The sequence below is a fragment of the Anoplopoma fimbria genome, chromosome 3 (genome assembly GCF_027596085.1).
Source record: "Anoplopoma fimbria isolate UVic2021 breed Golden Eagle Sablefish chromosome 3, Afim_UVic_2022, whole genome shotgun sequence".
NCBI classification, from domain to species: Eukaryota; Metazoa; Chordata; class Actinopteri; order Perciformes; family Anoplopomatidae; genus Anoplopoma; species Anoplopoma fimbria.
The window spans coordinates 21,377,168-21,401,207 of record NC_072451.1 but is presented as its reverse complement, the minus strand read 5'-3'; the positions used below and the strand labels follow the sequence as shown (position 1 = coordinate 21,401,207).

The window sequence follows — 24,040 nt, the reverse complement described above, 5'->3', positions numbered from 1 at the left end:
ATTTGCATCAGTTGCCTTTCACTGAAGCAGTGTCTATTGTTTAGAGGCCAGGCACCTGTGGTGAGGGCCTAAAGGCTGTGCATGGAACATAAATGTAGGTTGCACTGTTTTTGCTTTGTGAGTTGCTGTGTTGGTGAGTAGACAGTGTCACTCCTCGGTGTAGTCCCCTCTCCAATAGTATCCTCGGCTCACTCTAATGTTTTGCTTAGTTTATGTTGGACTGGTTCTTACAGTTTAAGGCTGTTTTATTTTATTCCCTTTACTGTTTCAGTAATTTTAATTTGGCCATTAATATACTTTCTTCTCCAGAAACTCCAGTCTTTGCCTATTTAATGATTATAATAAACATTTGGTCTAAAAATCACATCTGTGTTGTGTCAGTAATGAGTCTGTGCCTTGAGTGCCATTTTCAAAACCATAATTAAGTTCTTAAACAGTATTGTCCCCACATTGGCCTTTTGTGGGCAAAAGTTTCCAAGAGCAGTGAAACCTGCTGATAAGCAGTAGAGGTGTTAGTTGGAATGTGCTGCCTTTGGGCAGAGACAGAAGAGCCATTTCTCTTGTTTAGTCTTTGTTAAACTAAGCTAACCCGTTGTTTGCTTCCACTACATATGTAAAAGCATGGTATGTCGTTTGTTAAATATAAATGGTGGTTTTACAGATTAGTTGCTTGCTGAGCTATTTCTGGGTTAGATCAGTTGCCAGTGAGCACAGAAGCTCCAGGAAGTCACTGCTTATGGTCCAGACAGTCCGGCGCATAACCTTGTAAACTAAGACCGTTAATCATCTGTTCTAACGTTCAGCACAAAAGCAGCAAAGTGTATTTCATTAATTCTTAAAGTTCTTTCCTGTTTTTTCTCCTGTCTATTTGATAAGTCTCTCTGCCTGCCTGTCTCATCTGTCACTTGAATATTGATGTGCTCTGTGAGCTACAATCTTAAGACCTGATTGAGGAAATGCACACCACTATTACCCTTTGGCTCCTCTGTTCACCTAACCACCTCACCTGCCAAGTTTTCTATGAGCCCACCCGACACCAGTGCAAAGTCACCATGCACACTGTAATTGATTGGCATTTTCCCACACGTCTCTTGACTTGAACTTCACACGGTAACATCATACCATGTTCACTATAGGGCCCTTGACCTTTGATCCCCCAGGACCAGTAGTTAAATGCTGACCCTGAGTCAGTTTAAGCAGCGTTATTCTAACATACAGCCTACCACTGGCAAGGAGATGACTAACCTGCTGAATCACAAGCACCCATAGTCACATGCTATTAAGTAGATCCTTTCAATTCCTCTTGGGGGATTTCAAAATGTAAATTAAGCGGATTTGACACTTAAAGATGAACATGGTGGTACAACTCAAATATTCATGAGAGGTTGTTAATCGACTTTTCGAAAAGGATTTATTAATAGCCCAACTTAGAATAGTCTAGATGCCTACGAGCAGTTCTATTTTACAGCTGTATTACATAAAATATAATGAATTCTGCATCTAGGATACCAGGGAGGAGAGAAGGAGAGAACTTCCCTCAGCACAGACGGGTAAGCAAAGCAGATTCAGGTTGCTTTGGTATCTTGCTATGATGTATGATCTTGAATTTAAATATCTGACTGAATATTTTACATAAACAGATCTTAAGACCAAAACAGCCCTGAAGCTCCAGTACCAAAGCACCCTCTAGTGACCGGTGTTTGTTACATGCATGATTTACACAACAAAAGTTTTATTTTCTAACTTCAGTTTATTTAGAACACTTTATTACAGTCAAACATTTTCATACTGAACAGCAATTTGACCTCAGAATAGATCAAATATTAGACTTGCATTTCTGTAAACGTTATTTCCCCTAAGGATTTTAGACTTAATAAAAAGTTTAAAGGTAGCTACTGAAATAACTTTTCATAACCAGAGATTATACTCTTCATTTATTCCATTAAACTTTAAATTCAAGCTGATTAGCATGAACTATCTGTACTTCATGTTTAGCAGATTTCACTCACAGCAGAACAATGATTAAAATACATTTCTTTGCATGTTTGTCAAGAGTTTCGAGACTCCCTCTGTTTGTTAAAGGACCCTGAGTGACTCTGGTGCTGCTCTACTAAACGAAAGATGCTGTCTGACAGTCCTTTAACGTCGCTGTGTGTGTCGGGATGTGCAGCCAAAGCCCTCAGAAGTTCAGTCACGCCGTCCTTCTCCATCATGCTGCTGTAATGTGAAGCTAGAAAACAGAGACGTGTTAAGAACATGAGGGAAATGGAAGCTTACAGTGATAGTCCACCATAACTTGATCATTTATACACTGGAGAAGACTCCATGAATCTATTTAATGTTTCATAAAATGTCCATCCCAGTTTCTCAAACTCCAAGGTGACCTCTTTAAATGTCTTGTTTTGCTCGACCAACAGTCCAAAAGCCAAAGATGTTCAGTTGAGCCTTTTTTTTGTACAGATATAGTATACATTTTCAGTAGACTGACTTATTAATTAGTCAACTAATCAATGCAGCTCTGGTACTGGTATACATGAGCAGTTCTGTTTGACATATCATTTTCATATGCTGACCCCTATAAACCCCCCCATGGGGTCCCACCCTCTAATATCTCTACAGTAGTCTGTCGTGCGTCTTACTGTTTTGAATGCAGACCAGATGTATTGCCCAGACCGCCCACAGCTGCACTCCAGAGGGCTGCCATGTCTGAAGCAGAGGGCAAAATGGACGGAACGATCTGAATTGTGGAAACAAGGACACAGTACACTGGGAGTAAAAATATTATACTTTGAGTAAATCTGGTTTCATAAATTAACCTGTCAATTTTCTTGGGCATGAAATACCAAGGGAATGTAAGTTTTTACTTTTTTTTTTTTTTTTTTTTTTTAAACGTAACTTTCGCCGATACTCCAGGTATTATTCTGTGTGACAAATCCCTATTTGGCACCTCAGCAGATACCCAAATAAATGAATCATCATATACACTAAATTAGCGACATTACTAATCAAACAATTCTAATGATTTTTTATGCAACATGTCTGATGTTGATTAACGGTTTAATGCATTAAGAATTATGCTACTTCTAAAATGCTTTGTTGTGTCTAGTTTGCGTTTCTCTCACCTATAAGAGACCATTTCTCTCTCCAGTTGTGTCCATGTCATTATGGATGCATGCTGCAAAGAAAGAAAGACACTTTGAAAAGAGCCAAAGAGGGTTTTAACTCTGTGTTGCAGACCAGCATCCAAAACCGTTTGCCTCTCTCACGCACCAGTTGCTTCAGTACGGTGCTGCGGAGCTCGTCGTCCAGAGTCCAGGCCTCTGGTCTGGAGACCAGCTGTGCCAGAGTCCCACCTGCAAAGTAACGGACCCCCTGCTCCACCTGGGAGTCCTGCAGCAGGCTGAGGATGTGCTCCAGCAGGTCCTCCTCCATAAGGTCTGCCTGTAACACCTCCACCTCTGCTATGTTGTTCTGCAACGCAGAGAGACAAATAATAGCAGTGAGGATGACAACAATAATAATGTTAGATCACCTACAGAGGGATTTTATTTAAATACTATAGGTCAAAATTTTAAGATTTCGAAGCGAACATAAGTACATTTTTAATGTGGGAATAATACCAAAAATAAAATAAGCATAAGCTGTAAACACTGAAAACCCTTTTTGGTTCAAACTAAGCTATAAAAACAAAAACAAGAAGTAATGTGGCACACATTGAACATATGAGAAAAAATACATTCTGAACTAATAGCGCCACATAAACACACACTGAACCCACCAGAAGGCCAAGGACTTTCTGCTGAATGGAAGGTTCAGTGTAGTAGGACTGCAACACAAAACAAGGGAGAGCATGAGACGATGTTTGTGTGTGTGAGGGTGCATTTCTGTATTAATGTGTCTATCGGTGTATCTCTGCGGCTCTACTACCTCAAGAACCTCCTCGTACAGCTCCAGGCCCTGGCACTCGATGAAAATGCGAGCAGCGGTGGGCATCTCATCCGTCAGGTTCCACAGAGCACTCAGGGCAAACTTCAGAGTGGAGTCCACCACTCCCACCATCGCTTTCTGCTGCACAATAGCCAGCAGCTGCTGTGAGACGAAAGAGAGGGACGAGGAGACATGTAAGAGCAAAAAGTGGAGAAAAAAATGAAAGAACATTACATATAAATAATATATATAGATAAACAACAAAGTTTTGATTTCCGCTGTCATGTGATAAGCAAAAACAAATGAAGCTAAGAGAGAAGTTTGATTGCACACACAAAGAGAGAAATGGAGAGGTGTGATTGAATAATGAAGTAACAGTAAACCGTGAAGGACGAGTGCATGGAGCAATGAGGTGACAGTGACAGTGAGTAAACAGTGTATGTGCAGGGTAGGTAATGGAAACTGTAGAGGCTGAGAAAGAGAGGGCCTGAGAGAGAGAGAGAGAGAGAGAACTAGAAATACACTCATGCATAACTTGTGCTAAGCCGGGATGGTTGTGTAAGTTTGAATCTAAATACCCTGAAAGTGTTAATTTACCTTCATGATAAAGACATCCTTGCCGAGCTGAGCGGTGTCCTCTTTGGACAACTGCAAATAAAAACAAACAGATGAATGCTTCTTTGAATTCTACATATCTTCCCAAATGTCAAACTGGAACAAATGGAATACTGAACACATAGGAGAAATGTATATGGACTAAAGGAAAGCCTGAAACTATGTGGTCACAGAGGAGTGTACAGGAGGTGACTGAGACACGGGGCTCTTAACAGGCAGGACTAACAGGTGCCATACTATTTTCCCACAGTAGACTAATGCACCGTAAGTGAGCAGTGTCTTGACCTTGGCCACCAGAATGGAGATGACAGCCACAGCCATCCTCTGAAGGGTAGGATCCTCGTGGCTGCGCAGCCAGTTAATCACCAGCGTGGCTGCTAAATACCTGAACCATGATCACATTATGGATGTAAGCAACACAGTATTGCACAAATATACCAGTGGTTGTATAAAGAAGCCTTGGTAGTTCAGGTCTGCACTTTTACATCTGGAAGAACTATTTCTTTTGGCACAATAATTTCAAGAGAAAATATATTCTAGCTGGATCACAATTTGGTGGAAAAACACTGCAGTGCCAATCTATGAGTGCACTGATTATGTTGGCTACTGCGTGACCGTGTGCCCATACATCATATTATAACGGCGAGGAATTAACGCACTTGTCGAAAGGGACATCCTGAAGGATGTAGTCACTGCAGAGTGCCAGCAGACAGTTCTTTTGCACCTGCAGAGATGGAAACAGTTTACCAATTGAAGAACCATGTGTTAAAGAAAATATTATATGTATTTTATATGTGTGTATAAGGTTATATGATGTAAAATACTGTCTGATGGTGGCAATATGCAAGTATAAGGGTCAGAATCTTATGAATGACAAGCCAGCTGGTAGCAAACAGCCATTCTGTGTAACATTTTGCTGTTTTGTAACTACATCATATCTCATATTATTATTGATCTGTAATCTGAAACATTGAGCATTGTCCCCTGACCTGTTGGTGGTTGGGGAAGGTCTTCATGGCGTACAGCAGCTGGGTGACGGTGGAGCTGAGCAGGCTGAAGGGCATCGCCTCTGCCAGGTCCTGAGTGGTCAGGTTGAACACACACGCTGTGGCCACCAGGTGGACGTGCAGGGAGGTGGGGTGGCTCTGCATCCCACTCACCACCAGCTACAGCAAACAAGAGGTTTATTTCAAAAAGGACATTCGCTTCAGAATAAGAAGCGACTAGCTGTCAGTAGAGGACAGTGACGGGACAGCTGTGGGGTTGCATCTGCTAGAAACAGCCACTTTACCTCCTCTTTTCCCCATCACGACTAAATACAGTAATTATTATGTCGGGTCAGAGGACAATTTAACTTCAGCTGTGCGGTTTGTTGGAACTCGGAGCTCGAAGATGAATGCTAGGCTCCTTAAAAAGAAGATGAGCAAACAAACCCTTTTAAATCTATTGATTTATCTGCTGTCTGAGTTGGAGCAGGTAGTGGGAGGAGCCTGGCTTGATCAGAGTCTATATATATGGGATTGAGTTCAGGCGTGAGCTCTTTGCTCTACCTGCAGCAGAACTCTGGGCTATCTACCGGTGTAAAAGTGAGTTTTTCTTGCTCTTAGTACATTATGTTTGAGTTATTTATGATTAATTAGAATGATTCACATTGTGTTGATTGTTGTCGTTTATATAGGGCAGCCAGATATTTGCTCCCTACGTATCAAATTTATTGTATGGTGATATATGGTGAATGTTTTCTGTTTAGATAAAACCAGCATTGATTGTGCCAGCCTAACGTGATTTTGAATGCTACTTGAAATTTGTTTAAAATGGTGTGTTGTGAATTTCCGTGCTTATACTGTATGTTTTCTTTGTTGCAATTTTTGCAATGCAATTGTTTAAGTATAATTCATTATTGTTTTTTACAACCTAGGTCCTCTTATCGTGGTTTGGCCAACATTCCTATCCTAAAAAGTCCTTGGGGGCAAGGAACAGCATCATTAAGGTTTAACAATCCCCAAGTTTAACTTACTTAGATGATGGTGAGCAGTAAAATGATTACCCAAACGTTTTATAAACATCAAAAACAGTTTACAATCTGATGTCTTCTGCATATCAAGTTTTCATGTTCAGTGAGGGGGGCTTATTCATTTATTCATCGAAATAAAGTAGCTTAGATAATCTGTTCTAAATGATTGATGTTGTTTTAACAATTACTTTGAGAGAACAATTTAATCACAATCCTTACAAATGATGTCTGAAAGGCCACAGACCTGCACTACTACATATAAAATTATTTTGTTCAAACACAAGACTATCATAGTACCTGTAGCATATCTGGCCGTGGTTTGTCGATGTCGGTGGTTAGATTGTAGAGATGGACGAGGGCCTCTCGTATGAAACACTCACGGTCTCTGTACCTTCGCAGGGCCTCACACACCTGGTTCTCATTAGCCTCTCCAGTTACCTGAACATACACAGAAGATCAGCTTTGTCAGAGAGACAGGAAATGCAGCGGGCATTTTCCCTACATATACAAACAGAGCCTCAAGTCAAAGACAAATTGGAAACGTATGCGAGAATCAAGCTCATGTGTCTGCCCAAAACATTCTCTGACATCTCAAAGTATGATGTCAACTCTGTGCCCGATGCTAGCTCCTTACTTTGAGGTTTTTCTGTGAAGACAAGATGTCACAGGAGCTAGTGCCAGTGGCTAGCAGGCCCAAGAAGACCAGTCCACCTCTGGCCTCCACGAACACTCTGACTGCTGCTTCTGTGATTCTCTTCCGTCCTGAGATATCTAGAGACACAAGGGAAGGGAGGACCTGTGGACTCCCATCCAGAAGCTGCCGCACCGTCTCATCCCCATCTCTCCCATCACTGTTATCTACAGCAAAATGGTCCTCTGAGAAGTCTAAATGCCTGAGAGCGTGAAGTTGGCTGAGGACAAGCAACAACCTGGCAGGCGACATATCCAGCTGCTGCAGCCGGTGAGCAATCAAAGACTTCAGCGTGTTTTTGCAATCTAGGAGTGCGACAAGTTTTGAGACAGCACTGCAGGAGATGTCCAGGCTCTCCAGCTTAGGCAGAGTGCAGATATCCTCGAAAACAGCATCCGTCAGGTCTGTGTTGGCAAGGTTGAGCATTCGCAAGCCCCGCAGGGAGCTAAATCCAACACGTGTCCCTCCATCCTCCACCAGAGACTCCCAGTCCACATGTAGCCCAGCGAGGGACAACCTCTGCAGGCTGGATCTGCACTCGGGGTTGGAGGCCAGGCCTGAGACGATGCTTGCCCCGGTGAGGCCGCCAAGAACCCCGGAGGCGTCCAGTTCCTGGAGCCGGTGAGGGCAGAGGGCCAGGCGGAAAGCTTCTGCGGACACCGGGCAGCATCGGATGGAGGCTCGGCGCAGGCGGAGCTCTTTGCAGTTTTGGAAAATCCCAACAGTTGTGTCGTTCAGTATCCCTTGTAAGGAGAAGGGAGACGACAACAGAGGGATGTTGTAGGAAAAAGTAGCATTAGTTTATCCACATTGGTGTTAATGGAGTATTTCATCCTGCCACAGTAGGCTACACTGAACTAAGTTGGGGATAACGCTCTTCTGACACTTTAAATATTTGTTTACGCAGGAAGATGTTTTCATGAAGAATTATAACATCATGAAGGTTAAAGCTAAGACATATTTGTTGTGGTGTGAGACCATTGGTCCCTTTTCTACAACTTGCTGCAGAGCCACAATCCCTTGGTGGCTGCAGTTGCCCTCAGTTGGTGATATTGATGACGTAAGGTGCTTTTTTTTTTTCTTTTTTTTCTGTCCTTCTGACCTACCTTTAGCTGCCATCTTAAGCAGTAACTGGTCTGCCATCTCCTGTGGGAAAAGTGGGGCCCAGCTGAGGCACATGGAGCCGTCTGCTCGCCTGCTGCACAGAGTGTTCAGGCTGCGGCACACCTGATCCAAGCAGAGGTCGCAGAGGGCCTGGGGACCCTCAGCATCCTGCAACACATCAGCAGTTATGAGAGTCGCACCGTGTAATCAAAATGTAGGAATAAACACAAATTCAGTGATATTAAAGGGTTAGTTCAGACAAACTACTGAAAAAAAACATTACATTATTAATTCAGTGTTGTACAAATGATATATGCATACATATGTTTTGAGAGGTTGTTGTGTGTTGACGTTAAGTACATTTGTGAAGGACATGCCCTGACAGTTGTCTCGTCTTCCTCAGGGGCTCAACAGATCCACAGTGACACAGGATCTCTAACCCTGCAGGAGACTAATTTTATCTGCAGCCCTGCACACACGTAAAGCCCCTTTAAACTGCCTAATCCAGCCGGTCACTGTAGGGCACCGTGGACAAAAAGGAATGACTCCTAGATCAGTCTATAGGATTCATTGTTAACACAAAGTTCAGACATTAAAACGTTGTCAACATGTGTACAGAAGGGGAAACTCACCATAATTGGAAGAAAAAAATAAACAGTCGTCAGGAGAATTAACAAAAATAACGGCAAGACGTCGGTGTGAAATATTCTGAATTCAAAGACTCCATTAATCTTAAATAATTTCTTCCATGTGACTCAAAGTAAAAGTTATTAAATTCTCTGTTTGTGATCAGACTCCTTGTTGCTCAACGTCGAGTACCAGCCGGTTCTAAAGATGACCGCCTCCTATTGGTCAATACGCGTGACGTCATCCAGGGCTCGTTTCCTAGTTCCTATCACCTCGACTATTTACCATCTATTGTATCCGCTGTAGCCTTCTTCCTCACGCATTCATACAGACCGTGGGGAGAATGTCACCAAGTACATTTACTTGTCATTTTTAAGTACAAGTTCATGTTACTTGTAGCCTACTTTACTTGAGTGTTTACATTGTGTGCAACTTTATGATATATGATTATTTTTTAGATAACAATTTTTCATACCCTGTCTGTCCAGTGAAAACAAGGTTCCAATCTCCAAATTTGGGGATTTTAAATAGTTAGAATGAAATACATTTTTCTGCATAACACATACTATTACTTTCATACTCCAAGTACATTTAGCTGATTATACTTACGCAACTTTTACTTGTAGAGGAGTATTTACACAGTGTGGTATTGATACTTTTACTAAGTAAATTATCTGAATACTACTTCTTCCACCACTGCATACAGTATTTCAATTTCAGATTAAAGCAATGTACATGCAACAACTATGATGATAGAGGTGGTAATAAACTTGTTTGCCACAAGGAGGGGCTCACAGAGAGAGAGCTGGATTTTAACCAATGTGACAGCTTAGGTTAGTTATAGAGACATGTGCATTTTCAATGCAAAACAATTAATCCCTTAACACAAAGGCCCAAACTCACAATGTGTGCATGAAAAAAATATAATATAAGCAGGGATGTAAACAGACTTTTTAAGGGAAGGGTCAGAAAAAGGGTCACCTTATCTGTTTACACTTGAATCAGGTGGAGAACGACTACTAAAATATCCGTCCCATGTGACAATAGGCGCAAATCGAGCAATGATATAGAAGTCCTGTTTTAAAAAACAGTGTACATGAAATATGAGCAGACCTCCGAAAGAGATTTTTCTTTCATATCCTTTTCCTTCACTCGGGACCACTTAGGTGAGACCGACCCCCAGTTTGTGACACACAGATTTAGACTACACAAGAGTGGGCCTACTTAAATGTGGTGCAGACACTCCAGGCATGGGTCGAATTACCCCAAAATTTATTTTTTAGCTCCTTCTCAGCAACCGCTTCCTCCAAACACATGTTCTTCTATGCATGATTTATTTAAATTGCACGACCCCTATTATATACAAACGACTGCCGAGACACATGCTATCAATCACGCGTAGGCAAACACATGCTCTCATACATTCACAAGCAAGCGCACACACGCAGAAACACACACACACACACACATACAGACACACACTCATGACAATGTCCTGCCTCAGTTGCTCATGAGCAAATGTGTCCTCCCACATGCTGAAGTATGTCTCCCCACGCAGAGAATCCCCATGCACCAAAGCCCCGTGCTTCCTCCTCAATCAAAAACATTTAGCTGAGGGGCTTTCTTTTTCTGTCTGCAAAGCCCTCTGCTTATTGTCCTCATAACCAAATAAACACAGCTGCCAATAGCTCTGGGATTGCAACAAGAGACACCCCCCATATACGGAGCAAAGAGATGCTCGCATCCAAAACAGACCTCTTTATTTAACATTCAAAAGCTACTGGATCGCCAGAATCACTCAGTAATTAGATTAGAGCTGATGGGAAACAGAGGATGAACTGTAGTTACGTGAATGAAGCAGACGGATGTGTGTGCTAAAGAAAGAAAAAGAGAATTTATGTGCATGTCATAGACTTCTACAAGCCTGGCGGACAAATAGCCTGTGTGAGAGACAATGTAGTAAACACTGTAAACAAGACCTTTTGAAAACGACATGACAGCTAGACTGATTTTGCTGTCTACCAGCCAATGTTGTTCATCACATAGTTTTCCATTTGTGGTACAATCTTTTTATTGAGGAGTCTTTACTTTCATCAGAGGAAGAGGGCAGGGCCAAGCTTCCCCTCTGCTCAAACTACAGAGAAAATCACACCATCAGCCTCCCTCTTTCTGCATATGGACCACCCTCTACTGTTCTCCTAGTGGACAGTGTTTGCTTGTGCCATAGCTGTATGCAGGCCTTCATTTTCAATGAGGGCAAAGACAGAAGGAGAGTGAGAGTAAGAGGAGGAGAATGGAGAGCATGAACCTGCATAGGAAACGCAACTGAGACATCAAGCCGTGTCTAACCTGCACCTCCTGGGCTGCTGACTGAACTCACTGACACAGGTAAGATTCGTATTTATTTATTATATTTCTGTGATTAATTTGTGTGTTTTTGGAAAAATATTCAAACAGCTGAAATTACAGATAAAAAGTAAAGTTAATATGGAACAATGAAGCTAGACATTTTAGATGGAAGGAGTAACCCAGGCATCCATCTCTTTATCTCTTATAAAGAACTATGGAGTGACTGAAATGCTGACATTAAATAAACCATTTGAGCATTTTTAAGTAATTTATATTTGTTTTGAAATTCCATTTGTAAATGTGATGTAAACAGCATTATCCTATTCATGAACAGTACAAAGCTCATGCATGATGTCGTCCCCTCAGTAGACGAAAATAATCAGTGGCACCATCAGAGTAACTTGTGGCCTAATTGGCGGAGAAAAAGCCACAACAATGTTAGACTGAAAAAACTTTACTTTCTGATGTGCAATACATTCATGCTGTGTGTTGAAATAAAGCTGTAGAGAAATTGGGAGGTGCAAGTGTGGTGCAAGTGTGGTTCCCAGGGCTTTTTTTAAAGGTTTCAAAGTAGGAGAATTGAGGATCTTTACGAGTAGACAGTCGGGCTCAGTGGTACCAGCTCTGGGCTGGGAAACCCAGCCACCGCAAAGTTTGACCTGTCTGGTTGCAAGGACTGCATTAATATAGATGAGGTGGCTGGATCTGGTCAGGTCTGGCTCTGAGCTAGGAGCAGGAGAAAATGCCCTTTTTAATAAGTCAACAAAAAAACACGGCTGCTGCGGCCGACTTGATGAAGACCAGCAGGGTGTGAACGACGGAGAGAAACCTGGTGGTTAGAACAGCCGATGAGATCCACAGACCTGGCTGAGGAGCCTCTGTGTAAACACTGTCACTCCTGTCAGGCCAGGGCATGTGAGATTCATATTGTGGGGTTGGAGACGTGCAGACGGGCCAATTGCTGAGACCGAGCTATTGAAGGGGGATGACCATGTGATTATGGAAAGACAGGGAAAAGAACTCCCTCGGGTATTAATAACTGACTCACAGTGCCAAGGTGTTTCTGAGCTCTGACACATGGCCCGTTTTCCTGAAAGTGTCTTTTGCTTTGCCCTCATATGATTTATAATCTATGACAAATACTGCAGCTTCTTCCATTATGGCTATTAGGCTGTGGGGCATTTTCTTTTGCTGCTGAGCTTTTGCGCTATTAACATTTAATGTTGGCTCAGACACTTTCCTTCCGTCAATAAGTCAGTGTGCTTTATAAAAAGCAACAAAAACTTCATGTTATATATTCTCTTGGCATATGTTTTTTCCACCACAATAATAAAAAGAGTACTATTCTGCTACAACAGCAGTTTTCGTTTAGGTAATGCTCTGGTATCTATCCCATTAACTGTGGTCAGGACTCTTCAGTGCAACTAAACATCAAGAGGAGACCACGGAAATTATTCAAAGCCCCTGCTGTCTCAGTCATGGACTCATTTAATCCTGCTTCTTTGGCATCTGTTTAAATCCTCAGCAGTCTTGTTTTGATAAGCTCTGATATGAAGAGGTTCATATGGTTTTAGACGAGTTATATGAAGGTTTCTTTACCCTCTTGGCCATATCCACCAGACTGCCTTCTGGTTGGATTTGGCCCTTTATCAGCCTGAAGTTGGCTCACCATTAGCTCCTCTTCCAGAGCCAAGCGGGAATATGGGGCAAGGGATCATACACTTAGCATGCATTTTTGAATGTCACTCACCACTGCTCCATTAGTTTTGCTGTCGAAACCAATAAGCTCAAAACAGAAGCTTTCCTTCCAGAAATAGACTCCAGAAAACATTACTCATAAATCAAGGATTCCTGCTCCGACCTGTTGACTTCTAGCATTTGACTCATTACTGATATTCACATGTCTACACCTCAGGATCCTGGCAGCTGATACTATCCCATTAAAGTATTTATACAATGTCATCCATGGCCCCATTAACACAATTTTCTATTAGATACTTTTTCTTTCAGTCAAATCATTTGTCAGACTGAGAGGTTTTTATCACGGCAATTCTCCACACGGTAGAGTGCAGGTACACTGAAAGGCTATAGTGTAGTTTCATGGAAGGTTTGAGCCAGAAGATCTACAGAAATATGTAAAAACAGATTCCAGCACTTGCCCACACCCAGACACCTGATACAGATGTGGTTAGGGCCGTAATGAAAGAGAACCCATGGGGGAATGTAGTGAAAATCAGAGTTACGATAACAGATTTGTGGTTGATGGGTAGCACTGCTTTTACTCCTCCACACGCGTACCAAAAGAGAAATCTTCCATGGGCTGGACTCTCTATTGATATGTGAAACCTTTTACTCTACTGCTTTAACACTCACATACTTCATAATTAGGCAAGATGCTTGTGTTGAGTTTTGACTGGAAGCTCACACTGTGCAAACAGATGCACTGTGGTTATATTGGATTAGAGGAGAAAGGAAAATGTCTAGTTGGGAAGTGTACAAAAGAACGAAATGAGCTGTAACAAAAAGGACACTTTGTTGGACTATATTAAGGAATAAGTCTGACGAATGGTTATAGCATAATCCTGTGCCATACCTCCACTGTTGTCCAACCCAACAAGCCGCACTGGGGGACATCTTTGTTTTGATGACCAACAAAGGAATATCAATAACCCTGAGCCACCAAATGTATATTAATCTGTGGCTTAAAATAGTCTTAACATAATGCTTGTTTTAGGCAATTGCTGTGTTTTTAACAAGAGTCTACAGCCATGCAAGCAGCTCTGTGAGACTGAATTTCGGCACAGTGGTGCTTTGAGCTAAATGCTAACATCAGCATGCTAACATGCGCACAAGGGCAATTTTAACATGCTGATGTTTAGCAGGTATGATGTTGTTCACCATCACAGTGCTTCTGACTGTCATGCTTACATTTAATTAACAAGTACAGTTGGGGCTGAATGTTGTTAGTTGTGCAAGTATTAGCAATTAATAGCAAGTATTTAGCTATAAACCAAAGTTTTGGACTAATTCTTATCTGATGATGTTGCCAAAATCAAGCATCAGGGGATCGCCAAGGTGATTACAGTTAATTCTGAGGGGAACATGAATGTGAGCACCAAATTGCTTGACACTATATAAAAGTGTTGACATATTTCATGTATATGTTGACAATGGTGAAACGAATGACTGACGGAGCAACATTTCAATCAAGGAAATATTCTTTTGAAGATTCTTGTCTTAAGCTGGGGTCAAAGATAGGGTAGAGAAGTGGGAAAGTTTGGAGAAATTGATTGCCACATTGTAAGGATTTTGAATTTATTGATCATAAGTTTAATATATAATGGCACCCAAAGTTTTCCTGATGTAAAATGTTCTGCACTTCTCTTTCCTTTTTTATAGATCTTTAGCTTGTTTGTTGATAGAGGGAGGAGGAACCATGGGACCTAGAACATGGAGCATATTTATTTTGTTTTGTCTGTCTTTCTGGGGCGACAGCCAAGCCCTCACAAAGCACCCCATCCTCTCCAGGATACGAAGGGCTCCAGAGGCCAATGGAGAAAGCAAGAAGTGCTCCTACACCTTCCTGGTTCCTGAGCAGAAGATCACAGGACCCATCTGTGCCGCCCGCGGATATTCAAACGACAAGGACCGAGTGACGCGCCTGGATGTGGCTTCAGTGCGCGACCTTCTGTCGAAGCAGCGTAGGGAGATGGAGACCCTGAAGCTGGTGGTGGATGTGGACGGCAACTTGGTGAATGAGATGAAGCTGTTGAGGAAAGAGAGCAGGAACATGAACTCTAGAGTGACCCAGCTCTACATGCAACTGCTGCACGAGATCATCAGGAAGAGGGATAACTCGCTAGAGCTGGCACAGCTGGAGACACGGATCCTCAACGCAACCACAGAGTCCCTGCGCCTGGGATCCAGGTACAGGGAACTGGAGGCCAAATACGCAGCCCTGTCTGCAGTAGTGAACAACCAGTCAGTGCTGATTGGAGCCCTGGAGGAGCGCTGTATGCAGGTGTACAGCCGCAGACATGACCAGCCACCCTTGGGACCTCCACTTGTGCAGGTGGTGCCCGAGAACATTCCTGTTAATGTGCCACGTTTCACCAATGAGATCCAGAGGGACAACAGCCGAGGCTTGCCCCGGGAAAGGGGCTCTCGCTCTGGGCCGTCACCCACAAGTGGCACCTTGGAAGTTCAGAAACCTCCACATAGAAACTTCAGCACTGAAGGTAAGGGGATGAGTTAGTTGGGGATCCATCCATCTATACATTTCTATGAATTTATTCATTGATTCAGTCACGAAAATTCAAAAGCTGTCATGAGTTTGTACGCCAACCATAACAAAATGATAATCACTGTGTGTGAATACATCTGCAGGTGGGCCACTGGCCTCATTTTCAAAGGTTAAAGATTTGCAGATTCAGCTGGAACTCTGCTTTCCGCTCAACAGAAAGAACACAAACCAGGATGGAAATAAAAATGTTGTAACGTCTCCACTGAAGCAGTGGGACTTAAAGCAAAGCAAGGAAAGTCCTAACCAGTGCGATTTTGCTCATCAACAGAAATTCCTCACACATTTAGATTGCCCTCGCCCAAGAATAATAAAGTGTGTAGGATTTTAGTGCAGCTGTGTATGAAAATGATCCCTTACAAGACTGTTCCATTGCATGTGATATGTAGACAAAACCCAGGCTGGAATATTAGGCTCCTGCAAACCACAAAGTGAATGGACTATACCTTTAAATTATTATTATTTCATTACTGGCCATGAGACTCACTGCTACATGTGCTTTTAATCAAATATCTTTTAACAACAATGTTAAATAACCTTGAAAAATACAGTGGGTTAACAAGATACATAGTATCTTCTTGTTAAACTCAAATAAAGGCAAGTGATTTCTTATTAAAGTGATTTTGTTTGCCCCGCTCCCATCTGCAGTTCTGGAAGGACCTATATAAATGTGTTTTCCATTACTCTGTCTGTTGTTTACTGTTTGTTCCTGCTTGTTTAGCCCTCTGTCAGACATTGATTTCGATGCCTCCTCATCATGTAAACTCATGTTGTCTCAGTGCTCTGGTGCCAAAAATTGCCCTACAAAGCCAAAACGCAATAACTACATACTTGGTAATTTACTGTAGAAAAGTCTAATTTAAAAAACAAAACAAAAAAAACAACATGAATCATATTTAGGAACAACAAAACAACATTAACTGCACTCTGGCTATGGGTGAGTCACAGCTAGCCTTAGCTAAAGCTGATTTACTGACTTTTTTTTTTTACTTGTTTCCTGTATTTGAAAAATCTATTTTGGTGCTCCAGTATCTTGGTAATTGGGATTGTTGGGCAGCAAAGACAGTACCTAATCGTAATGGATAAAAAGTAGTCCTGCTAAAGCAAACTAGCCATGTAATAGATGCCCAAAAGTCTAAACACACATATTTGTTTTCTTTTTGTTTGGGTATTGGGTTGGTGGTAATTATCCCAAACACACCTTCAGTTAAGAACTATTTAGAAGTTACACACTTTGTCTCACACTTCCCGGTCTTTCTTACCGACTGCCTCCCTCTCTTGTTCTTGTCCTCCAGGCCTGTTCAGAGACTGTCTCGCGGCGCAGGAAGCTGGCCACAGCACCAGCGGCATGTACCTGATCAGACCAGACGAAGCAGAGAGGCCTGTCCAGGCCTGGTGTGAACAGGATATAGACAACGGGGGCTGGACCGTAATCCAGAGCAGGAGAGACGGCTCTGTTAACTTCTTCAGGAACTGGGATAACTACAAGGTGAAGACATATGACACTTCCCCTGCCCTGTTGGGCTTATTTTTCTCTATGCTCCTGAGCCAACCTGAATATTTGGGCCATGCAGAGACGACAGGAGTGCCGTTATATGACCAGTCAAGGGGAACCATCTGGGTTCATTGGGACTATTTCCTGGCCCAGAATCCATGTGTTTTCACATACTGTAAAATATAACGCCCCGTCAGCAGCGCTATTAGTCCGAGGTCATATGGTTTGAGATTCCCATTATGAAACATTAGAAGACCCACAAGGAAGGTATGTTCCACAGCTCATTCTCTGCAGGCGTTTCTTTCCAAAACCGCTCCCCCTATGGTGCCTTCCTGGATGGATGGCTGCTTGGCTTACTACACCACACCGTATAGACCCTCTCATCAAACCCAATGAGATGGAGTATATCGCTGCTGGCAGCCTCGGTGATCCAGTGTTCCATTCAGCCCGGCCAGGCCTGTGCATGTGTAACTGGAAGCTAAATTGCTCTCTTCAACATTGATTTGCCTCTGCGCTCTCCCACAAAGCCACCACATGTACACACACACACAAGACCCCAAAGAGGAGGCCCTGCACTGAAACCCTACAACATTCATCATCTGCTGGCTCACCCAGTTAATCCACAATCACAAACCTCAACCTCTACCAAGTGAAGTGTTCTGGAGGCACATGGCCAGATGTAGATTGCCGGCGGTTATTTAACGCGAGCGCCCAGGCCAGTTTCGCTATTAACCATGATCTAAGAGCTCTTCTGGGTTTGAGAGGTGAACCAGCATTCTGATGTTGGTTATTTTCCTGCAAAAACTCTACAACATGTCTTCAACGTCATCAAAAAGAAAATTTGCATTTGTTCTGTTACAATCCCACAGCCTCAGCCTCAAGGGGGTTTTATGTTCCTAAACAATTCTCATGTTTCTAAACTCCTCAAGCTACCACATGAAAAACAATGCTCATTATTATCTGTAATCTTCCTGTAACCTTCCTTTTAATCTTCCTTTGACTCAGAGCGGCTTTGGCAACATAGACGGGGAATACTGGCTCGGTCTGGAAGGCATCTACAACCTGGGGAGGCAGGGGGACTACAAGCTGCTGGTGGAGCTGGAGGATTGGATGGACAAGAAGGTCTACGCTCAGTACAGCAGCTTCCATCTAGAGCCTGAGAGCGAGGGTTTCCGCCTGCGGCTGGGCACCTACCAGGGCAACGCCGGGGACTCCCTGAGCAGCCACAACGGCAAACCGTTCACTACTCTGGATCGAGACAAGGATGCATTCTCAGGTAGATGAACATGGGGGCCCATCTGAAGTGCTTTCTTTTTTTGTTGGTCAAAAATCTGAGATTCTTGAAACGTTTTTCTTGCATGAAGACCAATTGAACGCGGCATCATTCCAGCAACCGCATGACTCACCACCACACTTTTCCGTCTATTGTTGTGAGCATGTCGGCACTCGCAAGCTCTCTTCGTTTGCAAAAACAGTAACACAGGGATCAAGTGGCAGCTTCCAATGCTGGAAAATTAAGCCAACGCCAAAGTGCCAAACTCCAGTTCCTCAAATGGCTACTTGAAGATGGCTCAAAAAGCGATGTTAAAATTCCACACTTTACAGCAATAATATACAAAAACGCTCTTAGTCACCATAGCTAATTTCCCCATTCATGAATGATTTTCATAAAGCTCACCTTTTGAATTATATTAAGGCTTAATGTTAGGCATAATTGAGTGTGTGGCTGCTTTTGGTGCCGTCTCAGGTCGGTAGCCGCTAGCTGTTTCCACTGCTACTTCACCCAGCCTGCCTCAGCTCCTCCAACGATACACCTCTTTACCTCTTTATAGAATTAGGCTGTATAGTGACTGCCAAGATGGCGACAGCATGAGCCACACACTTTGAGCTTCACAGCGGTTCTTTTGAGATCTATGGGTGACGTCATGGAGTCTACATCCATTTTTTATACAGTCCATGGTCTGCATAAAGACTCTGAGGGATACTGCCCAAATGTCAATATTTGAGGCAGCGGGAGTCCTGAGGTCCTGGGACCTTGCTGAATATATATGTTTTCTGAGGACAACAACATCACATATCTTTGAATAATTTTCTCTGTGGAAAAACACACTTCCTCATACAGCTAACCATCACCATTCCTGTCTCTCTTCAACAGGTAACTGTGCCCATTTCCACAAAGGAGGCTGGTGGTACAACGCTTGCGGCCAAGCCAATCTTAACGGTGTCTGGTACACCGGAGGCGTTTACCGCAGCAAATTCCAAGATGGGATCTTCTGGGCGGACTACGGCGGAGGCTTCTACTCTATGAAGTCTGTCCGTATGCTGATCAGGCCCATCGACTGAGGAGATACTGTAAGCCAGGCTGGTCCAGGGGTAACTGTGGAGGCCTGGGGCAAACTTGAACCTCATTCTGTGACTGTATATGTCATCAGCAATTGGTTGATCCTAGACAGAAGAACTACACCAATGGAGATTACCAACCAGCAGTAGTGACTTGAACTGCATCCCGTTACAGACATGAACTCTGCGGGAAACATTGTTCTCTTTATATCATAATAGATACACATAGAGGGATTTAGGGGACATGAGGACTATTTAAAGTAAGCCATACAGCTCTTTTAATAACCAAATACATATGTTGTTGAAGGGATATTTAAGGCCAATTTGCAGCTAAATAATGCAAGCTGTCTGTCTAACTAAGAGACCGCAGTGTTTTCCTCATTACTAGGTCCCCCCCATTGAGACGAGGCACCACATCCTAACAGACATTCACTGATATTGATGTCCTTCATAAGCTTTAGCATAACAGGATCTAAATGCAGCTTTTCCTACCTCGCCAAGATAAACGTGTGGGTGAAATGCTCATACATGGTGCTTAACTTGTGCTATGAGCTGGAAAATGCATTTTTTTAATACCTATATTGATCTATTTAGACTCCTTATCTATTTCCATATCTGAAAAGGCCAACATTGTAAGGAGTTGGAGAAACAAAGGGTGTTTTAAGACATGGAATATGTACAATTGATTACACAAAAATTGTCTCTCTCTGCACTTAAAATGACCTTTATACTGTATGTTAAACTACTTTTTGACCAGAAACGATAATTTATGTGTACAATTAACTTATCATAACAGTGAAAAGGGCCAGGTGTCCTGAGGGAACAGTAAACGATCCTACAGAAAATAGAACTAATTTCCTCCACTGTTTAAATGACAATCATTCTGAAAGTGTGCTTGCACGTATGAAAATTGCTGTTGTATGTTTTTCTCATTTGGCTCTTGATTAAATTTCAGTATGACTCTGGGAAAACGAGCATTGTTGGAGGGAAAAAAAGATGGAATTAAGTTGTGTTTTGTTTGGTTTTGCGAGCACAAAAAATATGCCAACCAAGCGTGTTGAGAGTTATAGGCAATGGGACAGACAACGAGAAACACATTGCTGAAAGCCAGACAGGATGAAGAAAGAAAAAAGAGAGGAGAGAGGAGGGAGGGGAGCGGGATGAACGGAGATGGAAATTTTCCAAATTTCCAAGTTATTTTCCCCCCTCTTCCTTTTAAATACACAGACATTTACATTCTTTCCACACAAAAGTGCTTAAACTGTATGTTTTTGTAAAATATCTTTCATTGACAAAGTCACGGCAGCTCTCTGTAATCACCGTTATGGAAGGAAAGCGGCATCCTTTTGGGGAAACCATTCGAGAGGGGAGGGGAGCTGGGGGGTTTTTTGTTTGTTTTTTAACTTGTGGTTCGGCTTTTAACAACATCCAACAGTCTTTGGACTTTCAGTTAAAAATATAACCTCATGTTGTTCTGTATTTCTTAATGACCACAAAGTCCCTCACACCCATCTCTTTAACAAACATTTATAAAGCAACAAAACACAAAGCAAGGAGACCGGTCAAACCCAGCTCAACATGGAAACATGTTTATGAACATGTAAAAAAGCAGCATCCAATAAAAACTACGTTATAATGTTAAAATTAAACTGTAATGAAAGCTGAAACCATTGAGTCACAATTCTTGGTAGAACAATAGTACACAACTGACTGTGAATAAACGGAGAACATTTAGGGTCACTTCAGAGGACATTCTTGTTCTTTCGGATTTTAAAGGAACTCCTTTCATGTGCCATGCTGGTTTATAACCAAGTCGTAATTAGTGCTTGACTTGTTTGTTTTTAACCTTTGTTTCAGATTACATGCCCATTCCAAACATGTGTTGTGGGTGTGAGTCACAGAGATGAAATGTTGCTATTTTTCCAGCAGACACTGTTGGTCTACAGAGGGAATTTAATTGCATTTATCAGAAATAAGAGTTCTATTAAATGTGCGTGACTGTATGCCTTGTGTTGGCGTGAAAATGTCTCAAGGAGACGGATGAGTACATGGCAGAGGCATCTCGCTTCAAGTGGTGACACATTCTTTTGATGACTGAGTAAGGGCGAGTCATCAGTTCAAGTCAGGTTCTCAACCTGAGCTCCATGACTCTGATCACTGTCTATTGTCTATTGTCTGAAGGTAACGGTTTTTTTTGGCTACATTTATTGTTGTTACTTTTTATTTTAAAATAATAGTGTGACATTTTGGGAAATATGAGAACTTGATTGAAAGTTATCTATGCTTATACACATACGCTAGAATTGGATTGGTACTTAGAGGAATAGTTTGATATTTGGGGAAATGCCCTTATTTTCTTTCTTGACTAAAGTACAATTGAGTGATTGGTTGCCCACCACTCTCCTTTCTTAATGGTAAATATGAATATGTAGCTAGAGCCAGCAAGCTTATGTTAGCATTAAGACTGAAGCAGATCCAGCTAGCCTGGATCTTTCCAAAGTTAAAATAAAAAATCACCCTACCATAACCTCTAGAAGTATCTATGTAACATGTTATGTCATGCTTGTCTTATTTGTACCAAAAAAAAAAAGAAACAAGTTGTGGTTTTACAAGTAGTTACTTACAGACCTGTATTTCACTGCACCCAGTTACTGTTTCCCAGAAATTGTCCAACCCATAAAACCCAGTAAGACCACTTCTTTTTTTACTTTTACAGTTCCTTTTTTGTAAGCGTTAAACAAACAAGATAAAACATGTTAACTAGTGAGCCTTAGAGGTAATAGTTGGCGTTGTATTTTACTTTGAGCCATAAAAAGGTCAAGTGCAGACTCAGACACTCTTTTTTAGGAGTTTCAATCAACAGGGAACAGCTATCTGAGCACACTTGTTCTATAAATCCAACTCTGTTTTGTGACATGTCCACCTTCCTGTCACAAGTGCGCCTCTCACACGTCGAGCCTACCACCACCCCAGAGACCGTTAGTACGGGACGCTACCAATTAAATAAATAAAAGTCTTCCAATAACTCTGCCCACTACACACACTGAACCCTTACATTCTAAGCAGCCTCATGAGGTTATGGAAATGCATGATAAGCCCACAAAAACCAAACTGCCAGGCATTGGAGGAGAGAAGGTGACATTGGCTCTGGTGAGGGGACCACACTCAGACCTGTACCACCTCGAAAACCTGGCCAATAGACTGGGGATGGCCCAGCGCTGCTGCAGTGTGGTCCTCTGAGAACCACCGCAGGTTTCAAGGTGAAAGCCCTCTTTGTCACTGAGTGAAGCGTCGCTGTCTACGAATTTCACCACCATGATGGCACCAGGCTCGGAAGATTTGTGGAAGAAGCTGGCTGTGCTGCTGTTTGCTGAAAGACATCTGCTGTTGGGGGAATGTCCATGAGAAGGACTCATTAGCCTTCAAACCAGTCAACCAGAAAATCAACATGCAGGATGTTGAGCTGTTTTCTTTGAAAATAAGCACCATGACAAATTTTTTCCCCACAGTCAAACAACTCCATAGCTAAGTTCGCTCCTAAGTGCCCTTTTGATTTAAAGCTTAACAGACACTTATTTTAGATGGATGATCATTTTGAGGGATCTGGAAAGGCTCACTGAGTTGCAGACAGCTGCAGTTTCCACTCTCCCTTATTAGTTTAAAACGAACAGTAGAGGGATACTTCGTTTAGCTATGAAGCACACAAAAGAGTGCTGAGATTGTGAAATTTTGATTTATTTTGATTTTAAAAAAATTATGGAAAGATGTCAATCTATGCACCTATCAAACCCAGAGATAACAAACAAAGGAACATATGAGCAGTGACGATTGAGCTCCTTGAATTTCAGTTACCTACTAACAGATATATAATCTGTTAAATATGTCCATTAGTGACCAGAATTTCAGATGGTTTTCATTGTTCATGTGGTTGGACTGAAAAGCTTGTTTATTCTAGACTCAAACCTTGAAACCCCTTATCAAATGGATCTCCTTAGCAAAGACGTATGACCTCAGAACACTGTGGAGTCAGCATGCAGTCACTGAACTGGAGGACCCAGTAATAGTCTACAGTATGAACGTCAACTGTGTGTGTTTCTGGATATACGGTTTCACTTATTGTGATAGATGGCGTGAGTCATGGCGGTCTGTTAAAGGCTTCAGGACCGCCTGGGGAGAAAGAGCCAAAGGAGCGACCGCCCTGACTGCTCAACTGTTTTTACACCATAGGTAAAACTGTGAAAAACAAAAGGGCCTCCCTCGTCTTAACCGGCTCAAGAGAGGCATGAGCCAAATAGCCACAAAGCACAACAGAAGGAACCACAAAAATGTTTTACATCCAGCCAGTTTTATTGATGTTGAAATAAAGAAATAAAAACTCAATAGCACAAATTAGATGTCAAATTAAATTAAAGTCCCGCTACAGCCAGCCCTGGACAAAGAATTCTGAATTAAACTGTACCTTTCTATCATAGAACAGTAAATACACCGTCTCTTCTTTTAAGTCGTTCATATTTGAGCTGCTGCATTCTGTATCTGCAGATGCCAGGGACTTTTGAAAGTGTCAGGAATTTCAGTGGT

General features: G+C 42.3%; 2 protein-coding genes across 2 annotated transcripts; one reads left to right on the top strand and one right to left on the bottom strand.

Moving 5' to 3' along the window:
* Positions 1-1,858: 1,858 nt before the first annotated feature.
* LOC129088924 (protein zyg-11 homolog) lies at positions 1,859-9,140 on the bottom strand. Its single transcript, XM_054596199.1, has 14 exons — positions 8,984-9,140; positions 8,354-8,519; positions 7,191-7,990; positions 6,854-6,994; positions 5,532-5,708; positions 5,202-5,266; positions 4,828-4,927; positions 4,525-4,575; positions 3,928-4,089; positions 3,779-3,826; positions 3,271-3,471; positions 3,123-3,175; positions 2,640-2,737; positions 1,859-2,230 (listed from the first exon to the last, which is right to left on the bottom strand). Exons 1-14 carry the CDS (start codon positions 8,984-8,986, stop codon positions 2,049-2,051), a joined length of 2,247 nt encoding a protein of 748 aa, XP_054452174.1. The 5' UTR covers positions 8,987-9,140; the 3' UTR covers positions 1,859-2,048.
* Positions 9,141-11,249: 2,109 nt separating this feature from the next.
* On the top strand, positions 11,250-21,559 carry angptl1b (angiopoietin-like 1b). Its single transcript, XM_054596200.1, has 5 exons — positions 11,250-11,366; positions 14,727-15,565; positions 16,923-17,116; positions 18,128-18,398; positions 19,278-21,559. Exons 2-5 carry the CDS (start codon positions 14,764-14,766, stop codon positions 19,463-19,465), a joined length of 1,455 nt encoding a protein of 484 aa, XP_054452175.1. The 5' UTR covers positions 11,250-11,366; positions 14,727-14,763; the 3' UTR covers positions 19,466-21,559.
* The last annotated feature ends 2,481 nt before the right edge of the window (positions 21,560-24,040 follow it).